This window comes from Bactrocera latifrons, unplaced genomic scaffold (genome assembly GCF_001853355.1).
Source record: "Bactrocera latifrons isolate USDA-ARS-PBARC rearing strain unplaced genomic scaffold, ASM185335v1 scaffold_137, whole genome shotgun sequence".
Classification (NCBI taxonomy): Eukaryota; Metazoa; Arthropoda; class Insecta; order Diptera; family Tephritidae; genus Bactrocera; species Bactrocera latifrons.
The window spans coordinates 609572-625978 of NW_017534819.1; the positions used below are offsets into that span (position 1 = coordinate 609572).

The 16407-nt window shown below is 38.1% G+C and overlaps 2 protein-coding genes across 3 annotated transcripts in view; one reads left to right on the forward strand and one right to left on the reverse strand.

The window, feature by feature from the left end:
• The window catches only part of LOC108965225 (tyrosine-protein kinase PR2), a 15976-nt gene extending 5016 nt beyond the window's left edge, over window positions 1-10960 (reverse strand). Inside the window, exons 1-11 of one of the 2 annotated variants that reach the window (XM_018927472.1) lie at window positions 10569-10960; window positions 9322-9391; window positions 8863-9256; window positions 8496-8797; window positions 8279-8419; window positions 8058-8217; window positions 7673-7995; window positions 7451-7604; window positions 6628-7394; window positions 6322-6562; window positions 13-6065 (exon numbers count right to left, since the gene is read on the reverse strand). In XM_018927472.1, the coding sequence (XP_018783017.1) occupies window positions 3798-6065; window positions 6322-6562; window positions 6628-7394; window positions 7451-7604; window positions 7673-7995; window positions 8058-8217; window positions 8279-8419; window positions 8496-8797; window positions 8863-9256; window positions 9322-9391; window positions 10569-10572 (4824 nt within the window). In that variant the 5' untranslated portion in view covers window positions 10573-10960 and the 3' untranslated portion in view covers window positions 13-3797. Of the gene's footprint in view, window positions 1-12; window positions 6066-6321; window positions 6563-6627; window positions 7395-7450; window positions 7605-7672; window positions 7996-8057; window positions 8218-8278; window positions 8420-8495; window positions 8798-8862; window positions 9257-9321; window positions 9392-10568 lie in introns of those variants that run through there. The other variant, XM_018927473.1, reaches the window with a different exon arrangement.
• A 410-nt stretch (window positions 10961-11370) lies between these two features.
• On the forward strand, window positions 11371-13562 carry LOC108965233 (alkylated DNA repair protein alkB homolog 8). Its single transcript, XM_018927500.1, has one exon. It carries the CDS (start codon window positions 11499-11501, stop codon window positions 13404-13406), a length of 1908 nt encoding a protein of 635 aa, XP_018783045.1. The 5' UTR covers window positions 11371-11498; the 3' UTR covers window positions 13407-13562.
• The last annotated feature ends 2845 nt before the right edge of the window (window positions 13563-16407 follow it).

The following is a 16407-nucleotide window of genomic DNA, read 5'->3' on the forward strand; positions in this document are numbered from 1 at the left end:
TTTTTTGCTTTGTCTTATTTTTAAGTTCTGTTTTTTCATAAATATTTTGTTTTGAAACATCATAAATGCAACCGGCAATGCAATACATGCAAATATAATAAAACACAGTAAATACATCTTTTTGTTTCTTCCTTTTTTACTTTCATTGCTTCCAAATAAAAGTTTGCTGCTTTGCGTTCCTTATTTAGAATTTAAACCTCGCTCATAGTTGATCAGAATTAAGTCGTAATACGAGCAACTAGGAGTAGAAAAAGACTTTTTTGTCTTATCACGCTAATTGTGATTTTTTGCATTTTTTTGCTTTAATTTTTGTCGCCAAGAAACCAAGATTCGAGTACATGTACATATGTACACATACATAAGTATACTTATAAGATTAAATATATTTATATGTAAATGGAGTGTGTTGCTTCATAATTATTAACTAGAATTTTGAATCAACCGCAAAACGGGATTTTTCAAATAAGTATGCTGATAAGTAAGCATGTAGGAATGTCGAGGGCAAATTAGAATATAAATGGCATTGACCATACATTTACGATTACATACAAATATGATAAATTTATGTATATGTACATACAGGGTTGATTTTACAAGTACCCAATATTTGAAGTAATCATCGCACTAATGTCTATATATGTTCGTGAATATAAATGGTATAATAAAATAGAGTATAATATAGCATATAATATAAATGTATGTATGTATGTATGTAATTAGAATATCAATTTAAATTTCCGCTGATGATATCGCTAAATGTTGTATACCTAAGGATATAATATATATAATACGAGTAAATGTGGAGAGATATGTATGCAAGCACATACTGCCACCTATACAATATACATATGTATGTATGTAATTAATGCGCTGCTGCAAATAATCTCGCCTTATCAATATGGCGATTATTGCGAGCGTTTAACATTTCATTGCTATGTTAAAAAAACGCTAAGCTGTCAAGAGATCAATTCTTATATGTAACGGTTTAACTGTTTTGTGGACTGGTATAGTGTCTAGTGTTTCAAGCATAAGTATATTAAGTGTCTACTTTAGCAGAGAAACTAATTTTAGAAAAATTTAATTTTTTCTACATTTAAAAACCAGTAAATTTGGAATATTAAGCATGCTAAAATGTGTTTTTGTTATTGTAAAAATGCGTTAAAACATCTAAAATGCTGCCAGGTCGTTGCTTGGGGAGGCGATAAAAGCGATTAAAAACGGTTGGCTATGCTAAAAAGTATTTTATATATCCTTTACGGGCACTCCTTATTTTCAGAGTAGAACATTTCTTTTTTAAATTCCTATTTGCATTCGATAGAAGAGACTGTAGGAACATGTCTGGTGGTGACACAAGCCCGCCAAATGGGGCTAACACAACACAATGCAACATCTCTTGTCCACTTGGCAAGACTGGAGAAGCATCCGGAATATCATAAAATTCAATAAAATTGTTTTAAATTTTTGAGAAATCGGATAGTAGAAAAAAACAAAAAAGCTTCTATAGCCATCGGACTGATTAGGAAATTTCAACATTAAAAAATCGCGAAAATCAATGATTTTTCGGAAGGTCATACTTAATGTTTTCGAGCTCGAATACGTGGTTTTGAGTGCCTGTAAAGTCAGAAATTAAAAATGGAATGCTACAAATTATTTTTGTTTACTGAAATGAGGATCAGATTGCGTGTTTAAGGCGTTTCACAATTATGTTACTAGCAATAAAAACAGAGAGATCTTTGTATTATCTTCTATATATGTATATTTATATGTAGTTGTATTTTTGTATTTGGTTATTTATTTTTGTAAAACATTGGAAATCATGAGTTTTTCTCAACCTCAAACACTTTTTTGTTAAATACTAATTATTTACTTTATTTTGATTTCTGATCAACTGGCTTTTCGGTCATTGTTATGAAGCAAATTGATGATACCTGTATAATCCTCCAATAAGCCATACATTTAAATTTCAAAGCTCAGCATTCATTTTTAATTAATTTGTTCTTTAATTTTCAAAGTTTCGCTAATAATAGACGCAAAGAATTACAGTGGTAGTCAAAATAAAATACCAGAAAAGACAACTTATGTGTTTCCGAATAAAAAATGTATCTGAAAACTTCGAATGTAAGGCAGTCGAACCTTAAGCGAGTCACGCATTTACTAGCGAAATGTTTCTGTAAGAGACCTATGTACATATATAAAAGCCATGTAAATTTCTTAATTTTTTTTATTAATTTATTCGAATTAGATGGAGAGAAATCTTTTCAGAATACTTTTTTGGCTGTCAGTTAGCTTAAGTCAGTAGAGTTATTCGAACACACAACTACTTAGCACTTTAAGGTTATTAGAAACTTTGCTGTTAGCTCTGGTAATCTGTTATATTGACCATTTTAGCAAGATATATGTAAAAAGAAGAACTATTGGTTGTTGAAAAAGTCTTTTCGTATTTCTAATCAAACTTCAACTTATTTGCTTTTACGAAAAAACTTTTTCGACTAACTAATATTTTATTACAAGTAAGTTATGTATATGATGAATATTTTGCCTTTTGACTTCAATCTCACTACACTGACAAAACGAAGAAGTCATAAGAGAGTGCAGCGTTGTCGCTACGCTTTGAAAAAACAAATTGTCAATATATTTGTTGATTGAACATTTTCATCGGAAAGTTTAACCATCAATATGGAGATTGTGCTCAACAACTATTAACTCTTTATTCTATTTTATTATTCTTTTATATTCTAATTCTTTGTTATTGCTTAGCAGTTATTTTCACTCAAATCTCAACGTGTTTATGCTTGAAATAACATGTTTATCTTATTCGCAGTTTAAAGATTACTGTTTTCACGAAGCTTCGCGGTCGCTTTTTGTTTTTTGGTAAACAAATTTATAAATTGTAAAAAATATGATTTGTAAAAATTCCATTAAGCTATTGATTGTTGCGCGTAAAAAGTCTGCATTGTAGTTGTTTTTGCATTAGGGAACATTTCACATTGATGTATGTATATACATATGTATGTTATATTATTAATGGTTGACGATGACATAAATTCGCAATTTCATGACTTATTGTTGCACGTTGCACGTATAGTATGTTTGTATTATTCGATCAGAATTTGAGCTGCGGAAGTTGTGGATAAACGTACTAGATGTCAATTAAAAAAATACTGCTCGAAAAATGTGTGAGTGTATGTGTGTGTGGGTGCGTTTGAAGCAGAAAATAATTACTTTCGATAAGGCACTCCCTATGTTAAGAATTATCTGCGCCGCTGTTGATATTTTATCAATAAACATTTCGGCAACAATTCCCAAAATCAAACAGCAAGCTTTGCAGTGCCGTTACAAGCCTTGGTCTTCTGCACAAATGAAAATATCCATACGTGTATGTATATATTCTCTCTTCAACATCATATAAGATTTATATAATCGCGGGGCCCTGCTAACAACATTTATGTCCAACGAGTGCTTGTTATTTTGAAAGCTACGATTTAAGCCCTTCACAGGTGGCAATGTTAACAGCAGACGCTGCAGTGTAACATTGTTATATATACTTGAGGGCGTTCAAAATTTTTGCTGTTGCAACAAGTAGCATGCCTATGGTAGCGTTTCGTTGCTTTAGAACATATACTTTTGTTTTTGTACAACAATAAAATACTGCTTGGAATATGTAGTATATTGCTTATAACTAATTCAATTCTTCACATTACTGTACTTTCAATTCTCAACACTTCTTAGCCTTAATGCTGCTCGTCCAACACATTGCCAAAAAGTAAATTAAAAAAATATCTCAGCATTTTTCTTAGTTATGGAGCTGGGCTTGGTGGTACGTGAGGTATGAACTCGGTGCGAAAAGCGAACTCCTCGCTATCGCTGGAAGAACTGTCGCTCGTGTAGGACGCTTCGTTTGGGATGCCGCCACCGCCGCCCAGTGCAACGCCGGCAGTCGCGCTGCTAACGCGCATGCTGCCCAGGAACACGTTGTGCGATTGATGTTTGGCAGACGGTTTGCTTTGTTGCCGTTGTTGTTGCTGCTGCTGCTGTTGTCGCCAGAGCAGCTCATTCTGCTTCACCGTTGACGCATGTATCTTCTCCGGCCAGTGAAATTCCATTTGCTGCTTGGCGCTACCTAAACTTTTCTGCAGTGACGTGGCGGTGCCAGGTCCTGCAGCTGGCGATGCCGCATTCAATAGCGGTAACGGCGGCAGTTGCAAAGATTTGGGTGGCGAGGGATGTGCGCGGTTGCGCTCCTCCGGTGACGAGTTGGCGAAGTTGGAAGTGGGACTTTTGCCGGTCAAACGACTGACATCGAATTCATGGAAGACTGCATTACGCGCACTGATGCCGCTGAGTGCGCTAAAACTACGTTCGCCAGCGCTTCCCAGGCTGGTGATAGGCGCGCCGCTATTGTATGGTGGCGCCGATGATGTAGCCGACGATGAACCCGAACCGGAGCCACCGCCACCGCCACCACCCAAACCCATACCAACTACGGTATTGCCAACGCGACCACTGCTACCATTCATGTCCATGCCTCTTATTAGACCGCCCATAGTGGGCGCTACACTGCCGCTATAATTATTACCCGGTCCGCGCCCGCCGCCAAAGTCATAAATACGGTCTTCATAGGCGAATTGTTCCTCCAGCTGACGACTGTAATGATGCGACATGCCGCGCGCACCGTAATTGTAGTGCGGTGCCGACTTTATGCTCACATTGGAACCGTATAACTTTTTCTGCGATACCGTGGTGAACTCCGACGCGTCATCGTCCTGCCAGCCGGGAGTCAGCAATTTGTGTGAAACACCATTGCCAGCCACACTGCCACCGCTTGCTGGTCGGCGGCGTCGGTAGAGTGAAGTGACGCGCGCGCGTATGTCGCACTCCGAACGTGCAATACTGGGATTGCAGTCGCTTATCGGGTCATCATCGCTGGATGAGCTCGAGTCCAATATGATGGGATTGTAGCTGAGACGGCGCAATGTGCGTGCGCGTATGGAACGTGGTTTGTAAGATGAAGCGCTGCGCACATGCGGTTTGTGTGAAGTGCGATTCTCCATAGCCGAATGCGTAGAGCGGCGTTTCAAGCGCTGCTGTGGTTCGGACAGTACCGGCGAGATAGGGTTCATTGGATTGTCGGTGAAAGACATGGAGCGCTGACGCTGACCACTCTCTTTATATTGTTCGGCATCGACAATGGCCAAAGCACAAGCACTGCTCTTGAGCTGATTGCTGGAGTACACCGAAGTATTGCTCGCATTCAGAGCAGAAGTTTTATTTGGTGAAACGCAGTTGCCGTATTTCGTAGCGCTGAAGCGTTCTGTGGCGAGCTGCAGGCTATCATCCCTATGTGTCATATAGCTGCTGCTACTGCCGCTAGGACCCAACGGCGCTGTTTCTTTCGGACTGTAGTAGTTTTCCTGTGGACTATAATTTGATTTTTGGCTACTTCGTCGCGAAAGCGAGATGTTCGTGTCTCGCGAGGCAAACCCCGTGTCAGGTGTGCTGGAACGTTTGTCTTCGGCCATTTTTTGGTCCTGCATTAGATCACCCAGCGTCGACTGCGCCTGCGCGTGGCTCTGTGTATTGATATATTGCAAGTGCTTGTCCAAATGACTGGTCGCGGCATTGAAGTCGAACATTGTCTGTACGCCATTGCTGTAGTTGTAGATAGCGGATTTGAGACTGCCGGTGGCGCTACTGATTTCATCCTCGATCGACGATACGATATTGGAGAACTGTTCGTTCAGCAAGGTCTCATCCGAATCGGTTTTGTCCAATTCCGTGTAGGTGTGCATGAAATCCAAATTAAGCGCCTTCAACGTATTCTCGATATCCATAATGTTCTCGCTGATACTTTTTTGATTTCGCACAGAACGATGAGATTGCGATTCGAGTACGGAGGTGGGCGATGTGGTGCTTTGAGTTAGGGACGGCGGTGGATCTAAACTTAATGGACGACTTAATATTTCGCGCGATTTTTCAAAACAAAAATCGGAACTTTCTTTATCGAAAATTGGTATACGCAAATCGGGACCGTTAACATTCTTGATTTCGCTTAAGGAGCGAAATCGCTATTTTAGCAAACCACGTGATTTCATTTTTATTAAAAACCATATAGACATAAATGAAACAAAACAACAACAAACCAAATTCAAATCCAAACAAAAAATAATAATAATATTTTTTTTTTTTCAAAATTAATGAGACACGTTTGGGGGGAGGGAGAAATATACAAATTTTGTTGTCAGTAACTCGGCGAAACAGAGTTGGGAGTTCAGTATAGAGCGAGGCAATAGGACTTGGATGGAAAATAACAGCAGAACTCACCTGTAAATCGGGTATGCTCTCCAGTTGTTCAGTGAAATTTTTCTTCTTCGAATACGGCGATAACGACTTTTGTCCTGCTGCATTCGCATTCGCGCTGCCCGCCGTCGGCGAGGAATTACCGCCAGACGCCTTGTCACTGGCATTACTGCCGCTACTCGTTAAATGCGGAAATCGGAAGCTAAATTTACGTTTTGGACTTTGTGTATTGGACGATTGGTCGCATACTAAATCATTCATGGACCTACAAATAGAAGCAATTCAAAGAGTTAGGGTTAGCAACAGGCTCTTCGAAAATAGTAAACTCACCTCGCGCTGATTTCATTGGCGATTTCGATCGCTTGATTCAAAATGCGCTCATCTTTCACCGAAATGGGTTTGACAGTGCCCGATGACTTCTTCTTCGAGGATGTGCCGAACTTGCTGCTGTTACTATCACCACTTTTGCCCACCAATTTCGAAGTGATTTCGGCAAATTCGTTCTTTTTGTTTGTGTGCTCAAAATCGGACGATTTCGATGCAGCCGCGCTTGTGCTGGCGCTCATGGAGCCAAACATCGAGTTAATTTCATCCAGAAGTGACGGTCCAAAGTCTAATTTGTCAGCAGTCATTTCGTCATCGGAAATTTCATGGTATTCGTGTGGATCCTCACTACTGCCGCCATTCTTGCCAGCGTCACGCCATTGCTGCGAACTACCCGCAGCTACGTCTCCGTGGAAGCCTTGACTATCTAGACCGTAATTATTGTTTTGCATGGCGAGTGTGCCACCACTACGCATAACTTCATCGTCAGCCTTATGGGTAAATGGATTGAAGGACTTGCTGAGTGACTGTTGACCGGGAAATTCGAACGACGACTGGCCGCCATTGCCAGTATTGAAATGCTTGGGTGTGTTTTCCGTTGAGGATATGAATGTCGGGTTCATTGAGGTGCCATGACCCTCTTCGGGGAAATAACCACTGGCAGTTTGTAAGGAATCGGGACTGGTTGGTGTCGGTGGCAGTAAAAGTGGTGTTTGCTCGATATCTTCAGATGGCTTATAAGGTGTAACAATTTGCCGTGGCACATGATTGTACTAAAAATCGATTAGAAATTAATAACAACTAAGAGGAATGAAAGAAGAAACTTTACATTTTGCGAATTGCCAAGAAAAGCTATATCGCCGAATGAGTCGCCATCGATGCCTACATGTCCGGTGTGTTTAAAATCATTCTGCGGCTTTGATATCATTTCTGTGCGTAATTTGCGTTTGCTAATGCGTTCACTGGTGCGACAAAATGAGTCCCTAAAAGCAGTTTGAGAAAATTTTTAGAAAAATTATTTTAAAAATATTCAAATTTAATTTCAATTCACCGGTTAGCAGTGGGTAAACCTTCCAAGTAAGCAACGGTATTTGAGGGGTTGAAGAATCCCGTCTTCCCCGATGTAAGTACGCCCTTCCAAAACGGCGCGCCCGTGTTGCGGTCAAGTACTGTTATGATGTCGCCTTGTCGATACAATAAATGATCCTTCTTGGGCTCCAAACAATGCACAACCGCTTTCAACTGCTCGGGCTTCATGTCGGGCAGTAGCTCGTAGATTTCCGTGAACTTTGGACGTTTTACAGGGTCATCTTGCCAACATTTTACCATGAGCGTATAATATTCCTGTGGACAGCAGTCAGGTTGTTCGAGGCGCTGTTTATGAAGAGAAAACTTTTAATTAGAATTTCTCTCGTTTTTTTCACAAGAATATTCACCTGATAGTTTGGTGCATCTATGGCTTCAAGTATCTGCAAGCCGGTAAGTGCCGCCCAAGGTTGAAATCCATAGGAAAACATTTCCCAGAGGCAAACTCCATAAGCCCAAACATCCGAGGCGTTGGTGAAGCGCAAATAATTGATGCATTCGGGTGCACACCTGTAAGGCATTAGATGCAAATGTTACAAATCCAAATCAATAATAAAATGTATGCTATTACCAGGCAATAGGAAGTTTTAGGTTGACATTAAAATTTGTCTTGTAATAGTCTTTGCCAACACCCAAAGCTCGTGACAGTCCGAAATCGGAAATTTTAACTTTATCTTTGCTGAAAACCAATATGTTCCGCGCAGCAAGGTCTCTGCAATGTGTAGGGTAAGTAGGAAAAACATATAATTTTTTACAAACATATGTAAACTGGAAAGACCTGTGCGCACCTGTGTATAAGACGCTTATTTTCCAAGTAACGCATACCGTTACAGATTTGCATTGCAAATTCGCAAAGCGTTGGAATTGTAAGAAAGCTTACGCGCAAACCGGGATCTTTTAGGCATTCCAGTAAAGAACGCAAATGCGCCAACTCAGTAACCAGCATCAAAGAGTCTGTGGCCAAAACAACACCATATAAACGTACAATATTTTCATGCTCAATAGAGTGCATTATTGCGGCCTCCTTCAGAAACTCCATAGGGTTCGATTGCATACGCTCGCGGCACAAGCATTTAATAGCAACTTGTATCTGGAAAATAAAACAAGAATTCATTTACTATTATTTGTATTGCGTTATTTATTTTGGCGTCTAACCCTTTCCGTGCCATTGGTCCACACGCCCTGTTGTACTATGCCAAATTCGCCAGTGCCCAGTTGTTTATTCACCGTTATAGAATCGGCTGGTATAATATGCTTGTTATTTGGTGCCTTGCTGGGTGAGTTGGCGGTGCGCGCTGTAGAAGGGGACTCCGCCGTGCTATGCAATGATGCATTTGAAAGTGTTGTACTGCCATCGCCGCCGTCACGCTTCACGATTGTGGCCGGCGCTTGTAGTAAGCGCTTTATTTTACTCAGATAGCCATGTGGAAAATGCTTTTCGTAGTATTTGCGTAGACGACGTATTTCTGGGCGAGACAGTCCAATGTGCTTGAGGTCTTCGTCAGTCGCATATTTGACGTGGGCAGCATTTGTAATTTTCAGTTCATTTCTGTAAAGCAAAAATATAAAATATATTCAGAAATGTGGGCGCTGTTTAATATCCATACAACTTACTTGATTGCATTATAATAATGTTGCAATTCTGCTTCTGTTAGAAACTCATATAAATCAATTTGGGAGCATTCTGGAAAAGTAGAAAAGAAATTTAAAAAATTAATTATATTTCGATATGAAAACTTTGTAAACTGAGGCATAAGATCATTTTAGACTAAAATAGCTAACTCATTTTTTCTTATGCCTCAACTTTTTACTTGAAACTTATAAGAGTGACATGCAAATGAATAACATTTTTGTCGTAAAAAAAATGCAGTTGTCCAAACGCCCGCGTACATCCGTTCCATCTGCCCATGGAGACAAAAGTCATTTCTTTCGATTTTATGTTTCTTTTATATTATTATTATCGGTTGCATGCCGCATGTGGGTGTGAAGTGGGAGCGCGCAACAATTGTCGTGCTACAGCTAAATCTAGCATATGCTAGGCCGACTGTCATGGCTACGGTGAATTATTTTTGGTTGCTGTTTGTTGCTGCTGTTGCAGTTGCCGTTTGCTGCGAAAGTTGCTCTGGCCTAGTTTGACAGCAATGCTACACACACTTTGCAGTTTGCTGTTCGCTGTTCGCTCAACGCTGTGGGAATGACTTAAAAATAGCCAACGGCGCTTATTTCGAAATGTTCCGTAGCATCGCAAAGCGAACAAAAGTGACAGCAGAGCCCTTGCAGACTTGTTTGCTTTCTGGTCGTCCCACTACCCGCGCATGGACGCGGCACATACATAACATACATACATACGTCATATGCGGCGTTGCGAACATAATTAGTTATCGCACTTGAAATGCGCTGACTCAACCCTCTGCTATCCGGTAGGTTGGTATGTTGTTTTTTATCCACTCATTACGGACACCGATGTATCTGCTGTTGCTACACGACATTACACTCCAATTCACAGGCAGCAGCCAGTAGCCAGTAGCCAGTCTACCCTGAACTATTGTCCGTGAATTTGGTTAAATCGATTGAAGTCATTTTGACACTTAAGGTGGTAACTGCAAAATTTCAGAATACAAAATTCTTCAATATGTGTATGCATGGATATATATTTTTTGACACGGTACGTAGACGACGCCGGTGTCAGTTGCGCTGGTGTTCGTCATAGCCTGGCGTCGGATTACAAACGCGTTTGTAATCTGAATTTTATGCATATATGCACATATCAACTTGCTAAGCATTTTTAATGTTTGTCATATTGGCATTCACAAATTTTTTCTTTGTTGATTTGCTCTTTGCTCCACTTAAGTACTGCTTACCCATTTTAGCTGCTTCCTCTGCTGTTGTTGCATTTAAGGAAGTGCTAGTGCTGCAAGTTCCGGCGACGTATACCCCACCTCCCCTCCAAAAACAATGCCTTCAATAATTATAGACAGCGACGTTCACTGTTGCGAACATAAATCTCTGCTTTTATTTTGCCTCCTGCTGTTACTACTATCTCTGCTATCTCAAACGAAGTATAAAAGGTCCCACACATTTCCCAAGCTTCACTTTAACACTTCACTTTTGATTTATGTGACGCACAATTGCAATTTTCAATTTCATATACACATTTTCTCAATTAGTACACCAATTGTACAAATTTTTATCAATATCTTCCGTAGTGCACTTGAAACACGAAGCACAACCAGACAAATGCAGAGAAATGAAAACTACATCGAAAATGAAAACACAAATTTGATAAATGTACCCAAGCTGATTGGCAAACGTTGGTTGGGAAGCACTAGAGCATAATGGTCTCATTAGTCCAATTGGAATCTTTAATGTTCGCATTAAACTCATATTTCACAAAGATAAATAAATTGGCTCTTAGGTGGTATCCAACAGAGAATCTAAATTAAAATAAATTATTTCTTTGAATACAACTAACACTATTGAAAAGAAAAAACTGCGCATTTACTTTTTTTAAAACTTCCATTTTTCTCCCATTTACGAAAATCTAGTGTGCGGTATCGTAACGTTTTACAACACAGTTTTCACTAGACTGTCAGCACTGGTAAGGTTTCACAGAAAATCGAAAGTGCTGGCAGCATTGGTATTGGTTTATTTTGTTTTTCATTCGCCAATATTTGACATTTAGAATGTAAACATTAAAATTTCACATGTTACGTTGGTAAGCGGTTCACTATTTGCGGGATAAGCATTTGCTCTTATCTTAATAGTAAAGTTCTATTTGAAAAGAAAGAAGTATGACGAAGGATTACAGTTCTCGTAAATTAGAGCGTAAGCAGCGACGGTGTGAGACCATAATCTACAATGACGTGGGGATTGAAAGTAGTGAGATGCCTACATGCTTTCTTGCTATCTTGAATGCAGGTCTTTCTACAGGCCTAACAGAAGAATCCGTTTTATCTAATGCAATCCAATATGCCCCGGTGCAACAAGTAATCATGTTGCCAAACAAATCTTATTGCTTTTTGAAATGCCATAATGTGAACAATGCGGAGCGCATTTATAATAACATGCATGGACGTGCAGGGTTGGAACAACGTGGCGGTGTGGTTTATTTGTCATATTTTAAAAGTTTACCTATGTGTAAAGAAGAAAATGTTTGGGCTAAACCGCTTCCTGAAGGGCTCGTACTATTGCCAAATTTTTTGACTGAATCTGAAGAAAATATGTTATTGAAAGCAATTAATTTAGAAGATGTGGAACAAAGTGATTTAAAACATAGACGTGTAAAACATTTTGGTTACCAATTCATGTATGGAGAAAATAATGTTGATCCAACAAAACCGTTAAACGAGAAAATACCAAACGAATGTGATATACTCTGGCCACGTCTAAAAACTGAATTGACTAAGCTGGGTCTACCAGCATGGGATTGGGATGTACCGGATCAATTGACGGTTAACATCTATGAACCCGGCCAGGGTATACCCCCGCATGTAGATACGCATAGCGCCTTCCTCGACCCAATTTTTTCATTATCACTGTTTGGTGATGTAGTTATGGACTTCCGTCGTGGCTCTGATCGACAGCCACTCAAATTGTTACGTCGTTCAATGCTGGTAATGTCGGGCGCATCGCGTTATGACTGGACACACGGTATTACACCGCGTACACTTGATATTGTGCCCTCGGAGACTGGTTTGACAGTGATGCCGCGCCAAAAACGCATTTCATTAACTTTCCGTCGTTTGCGACGAGGTCCGTGCAACTGCACATTTCCGACCCTTTGTGATTCGCGCATAAATGCACAAAGCAATTTAGCACCTGTCATAACCGATGTGGTAGCTGCACAATTAGAGGAAAAGAACGTGCACAGCGTTTATGATTGTATTGCGCCGCACTTCAGTGAAACTCGTCACACACCTTGGCCACGCGTTGCTGAATTTCTGCGTAGCTTTCGAACTGGATCAGTGTTGCTCGATATTGGTTGTGGCAATGGAAAATATCTTCAATGTAATAATAATGCTTTAACAATCGGTTGCGATCGTAGTAGTGGACTTATTAACGCGTGCATAGAGCGTGCAAAAATCATACGCGAACACAGCTCAAATTTGCCAAATGCTTTTCGATGCGATTGTTTACACGTACCAGTCCGCAGTCAAACCGTAGATGGTTGCATTAGCATTGCGGTTATTCATCATTTAGCAACCGCAGAGCGGCGTTTGGCTGCTATACGGGAAATGGCACGGCTGCTGCGTCTAGGTGGACGTGCGCTTATCTATGTTTGGGCGAAGGACCAACGAGCTAATGATAATAAGAAATCGGCATACTTACTGCAAAACAAAGCCTTAAACAAAAAAAGGACAACCGTTGAGCAACAGCGACAATGTGCAGCAGAGGAGGTGCAACAGCAGCAGACAGAACCATTTGAGCCTTTAATACCCGGTGCACCGCAACTGCCTGTACACACAAATCGCACCGATTTCATGCAGCAGGATGTGCTGGTGCCGTGGAAATTAAAGGGCGCTTTAGTTGCGAAGAAAGATGTTAATAACTCTGCGCCTTTAAGTACCTACTTGCGTTACTACCATGTATTCGAGTCAGGCGAGCTGGAGGCAATGTTAGCGCAAGTGCCAGATGTAGAGTTAGTGCAAAGCTACTATGATCAAGGCAATCATTGTGTGATTTTCGAGCGGCACCAGTAATAAAATAAACAGTGTATTTGTATTTACTATGTTCCCATTTATTTAATGACATTTTTATCTAGTTATTTTTCCATGACAGTCCACTAAAACTTATACAAATGTTTGTATTTGTAAGCAAATATCGTTATAATAAATTAACATCTAGACATTCTGAAATAATCGTATATTTAATTGACATTTCATTAATGACAAAATTTGTTTACTCCTTTCTGAATTGTTGCATTAAAATTCTTATTAAAATTACATTTACTTCTCTAAAATGGTTTCCTAATTATACTTTTTTTATATTAAATTTCAAATAATGTTGATTCGATTCATAAATACTTTGCATTAATTCAAAGTGAAATATGTATGTACTTATAAAATATTGGTTTGATTTTACGGTTTGGCTCGGATGAACTTATTTAACTAATACGAGTATGAAATATTACATAATTCTTGTATATTTTGTGGTAATTTTAAATAAGACACTAATTTCTTAAAGAAGCCATAAACCTTTGTTAAAACTTTTTATTTAACCTTAATTAAATTCATTCGTTTACTTTGTTCAAATTTGCCTTGATTTGCAAAATTAATGCGCAATTGAAATAATTTATAATTTTATAAAACTATTTAACATTAAAATTTAAAAAAATATATAAAAGTGTGGAAAATATTTTTTTTTACCAATTAAACCCAAAATTTAGGTTTCCCAATAAAGTTTGCTGTTTAATTTATAGTTTTATTACATATTTAGATTAAATGAAATAATATTTATTTTTACGATTCTTTCATATACATTTTTCATTAATATTTTTATTTTTTTGTTTGAGTGTGAATAAGAAGCTATTTTATTGATTTCAATTGTTTTTGACTTTATATTGGACTTGGGTAAAGCTTTTGGAATTATTTTAGAATAACATTTCTTTTTATTACACTTGTAATGGACACTCGTGTGATTGTATATTTATGTAATAAATGGTTTTTATCCTGCCACATTTATGTTTACATACAAAAATTGTAACTTAAATCTGACATTTTCGCAATATTTACTTGTAATAGCTATTCGTTGAATAAAAAAGAGACGGAATTATTTATGTCTTTTGCATAAATTTTCTAAAAATAATCGATTTAAAATAATTTGATAAACTTAAAAATATTTTTAATTTTAGAAATTTTAGAAAAATTAATATATAGTATATAATATAAAAAAAAGACGAAAAAAGGGGCGCAATATGGATTCTTTCTGAGAATTCTTTACGTAAAGTTGTAAGGTGTGTTAAGACTCGCTCTACAATGTCGGCTGTGGAGGTTCGAAACGAACTGAACTTGCCCTATGGTGTTCATGCAGTGAGAAGACTTCTACATGAATATAATTTATATGTCCGCAGTCCTCGATAAGTAAGTATTAAAAAAAATCATATAGCAAGTTGTCTTAAATTTGCCAAATAACCGATTGAGAATTTGCCGATTGAGAAATGGCGCAACATCTTGTAGACAGACGTGTCGAAAGTTATTCTATACGGCGGTAAAGGGTCCCGTCAGTATCTAAGACGCTCCCCTAATAGAGAGTACGACCCCAGATTCAGCACAAAAACTATGAAGCTTRGCGGTTTGAATTTCWTGGTTTGGTGTGTTTTTCTTACATGCCCAATTTTTTTGTGCAGTCCCAATTCACAAGATTACTACCATAAGAGACCGACATAAAGTCGTGGATATAATGCRGTATATTATGATACCATTTGCTGAAGAGGACATCCCGCTGAAAAGGATATTTCAGCGGAATAATGACCCAAAGCATACCGTAGGGTGGCAAAGGAGTGGTTTCGGGTCAATGGAATTGAGGTCATGGATTGGCCAGCTCAATCCCCTGACCTCAATCCCATTGAAAACCTTTGGGCAGACGTTAAGAAAGCCGTATGGAATGACAAACCCAAAAACAACAATGGGTTGTGGAACGTTCGCAGCAAGCATGGCAGAACATACCACTAAAAAGATGCCAGAATCTCGTAGATTCTATGAAGAGACGTTGTATTGCTGTTATTAAAAATGATGGCCATGCTACCAAGTACTAATATCTCGTATAGAGGGAACTTCTAAAAATCCTTCAGTTAAAAAAAAAAAATTTATTACTTTACTACTATTTTACTGCTCCCATCAAATTTAATATAAAACACAACTTTGTGAATAAATATATCTTACACCCATGCAAATTTAAATATTTTTATTAATAAACGTAGCCAGGGAAATATGATAAACTTTTCCATTTCAATTGATGTTAAAATTGTTTAGAATTTTGCATAACTCACAGGTAAACTCTAACACCCACTACTATTTCACTGCTCGCTGCTGTATGTATGTAATAAAAAAAATAATAAATATAAAAAATAAAAAAAAATTAATAAATATTAAATTAAAACCCGTTGCAAATAATATTTCTTCACATGAAAATAATGTGGTGGGCACAAAAACAAGAACAACTTTTCCTTTGCTTTTATCTAATACAAAGTGTAATAGACTTGTGGCTTGAGCATCTGCTAAATGAAAAAAATTAATTCATTATAATTCATCATATTATTATTATTGTTTCATCAAAACTTTTTTGTGTTTCTTTTAAAAATTCGTTTTTATTAACCCTTTAGTTAACCTTTAATTTATACTGAAACCGCAAATTCATTTATCTGTTGTGTTCTTCAGGTTCTACTATTGTTTTTGGAACTTTTACATCAGTAAAAAGTACACCTATGAAAATATATGCATTCATTCAATATACATATGTATGTATGCATGTAAGTATATTCTAGACGTGTTCGAAGAAAATAATAATTAAAATATGCCTACTTTGTAATGGAAAAGACTCCAATGAAAGAACAGTTAATAAGAAATATGCTTATCAGATCAGCGTTGTTTTTGTTTTGGGAAATGCTGTCGAATTGACGTTGTGGTTGAATATGCGTTATATACACGTTGCTCATGCGTTATGTCGAACTTTATCTTCAACTTTTTTAATTAAAAAAAATTT

Bases quoted from the DNA above. Each gene is read 5' to 3' on its own strand.
- LOC108965233 (XM_018927500.1), top strand. From the start codon at position 11,499: ATGACGAAGGATTACAGTTCTCGTAAATTAGAGCGTAAGCAGCGACGG.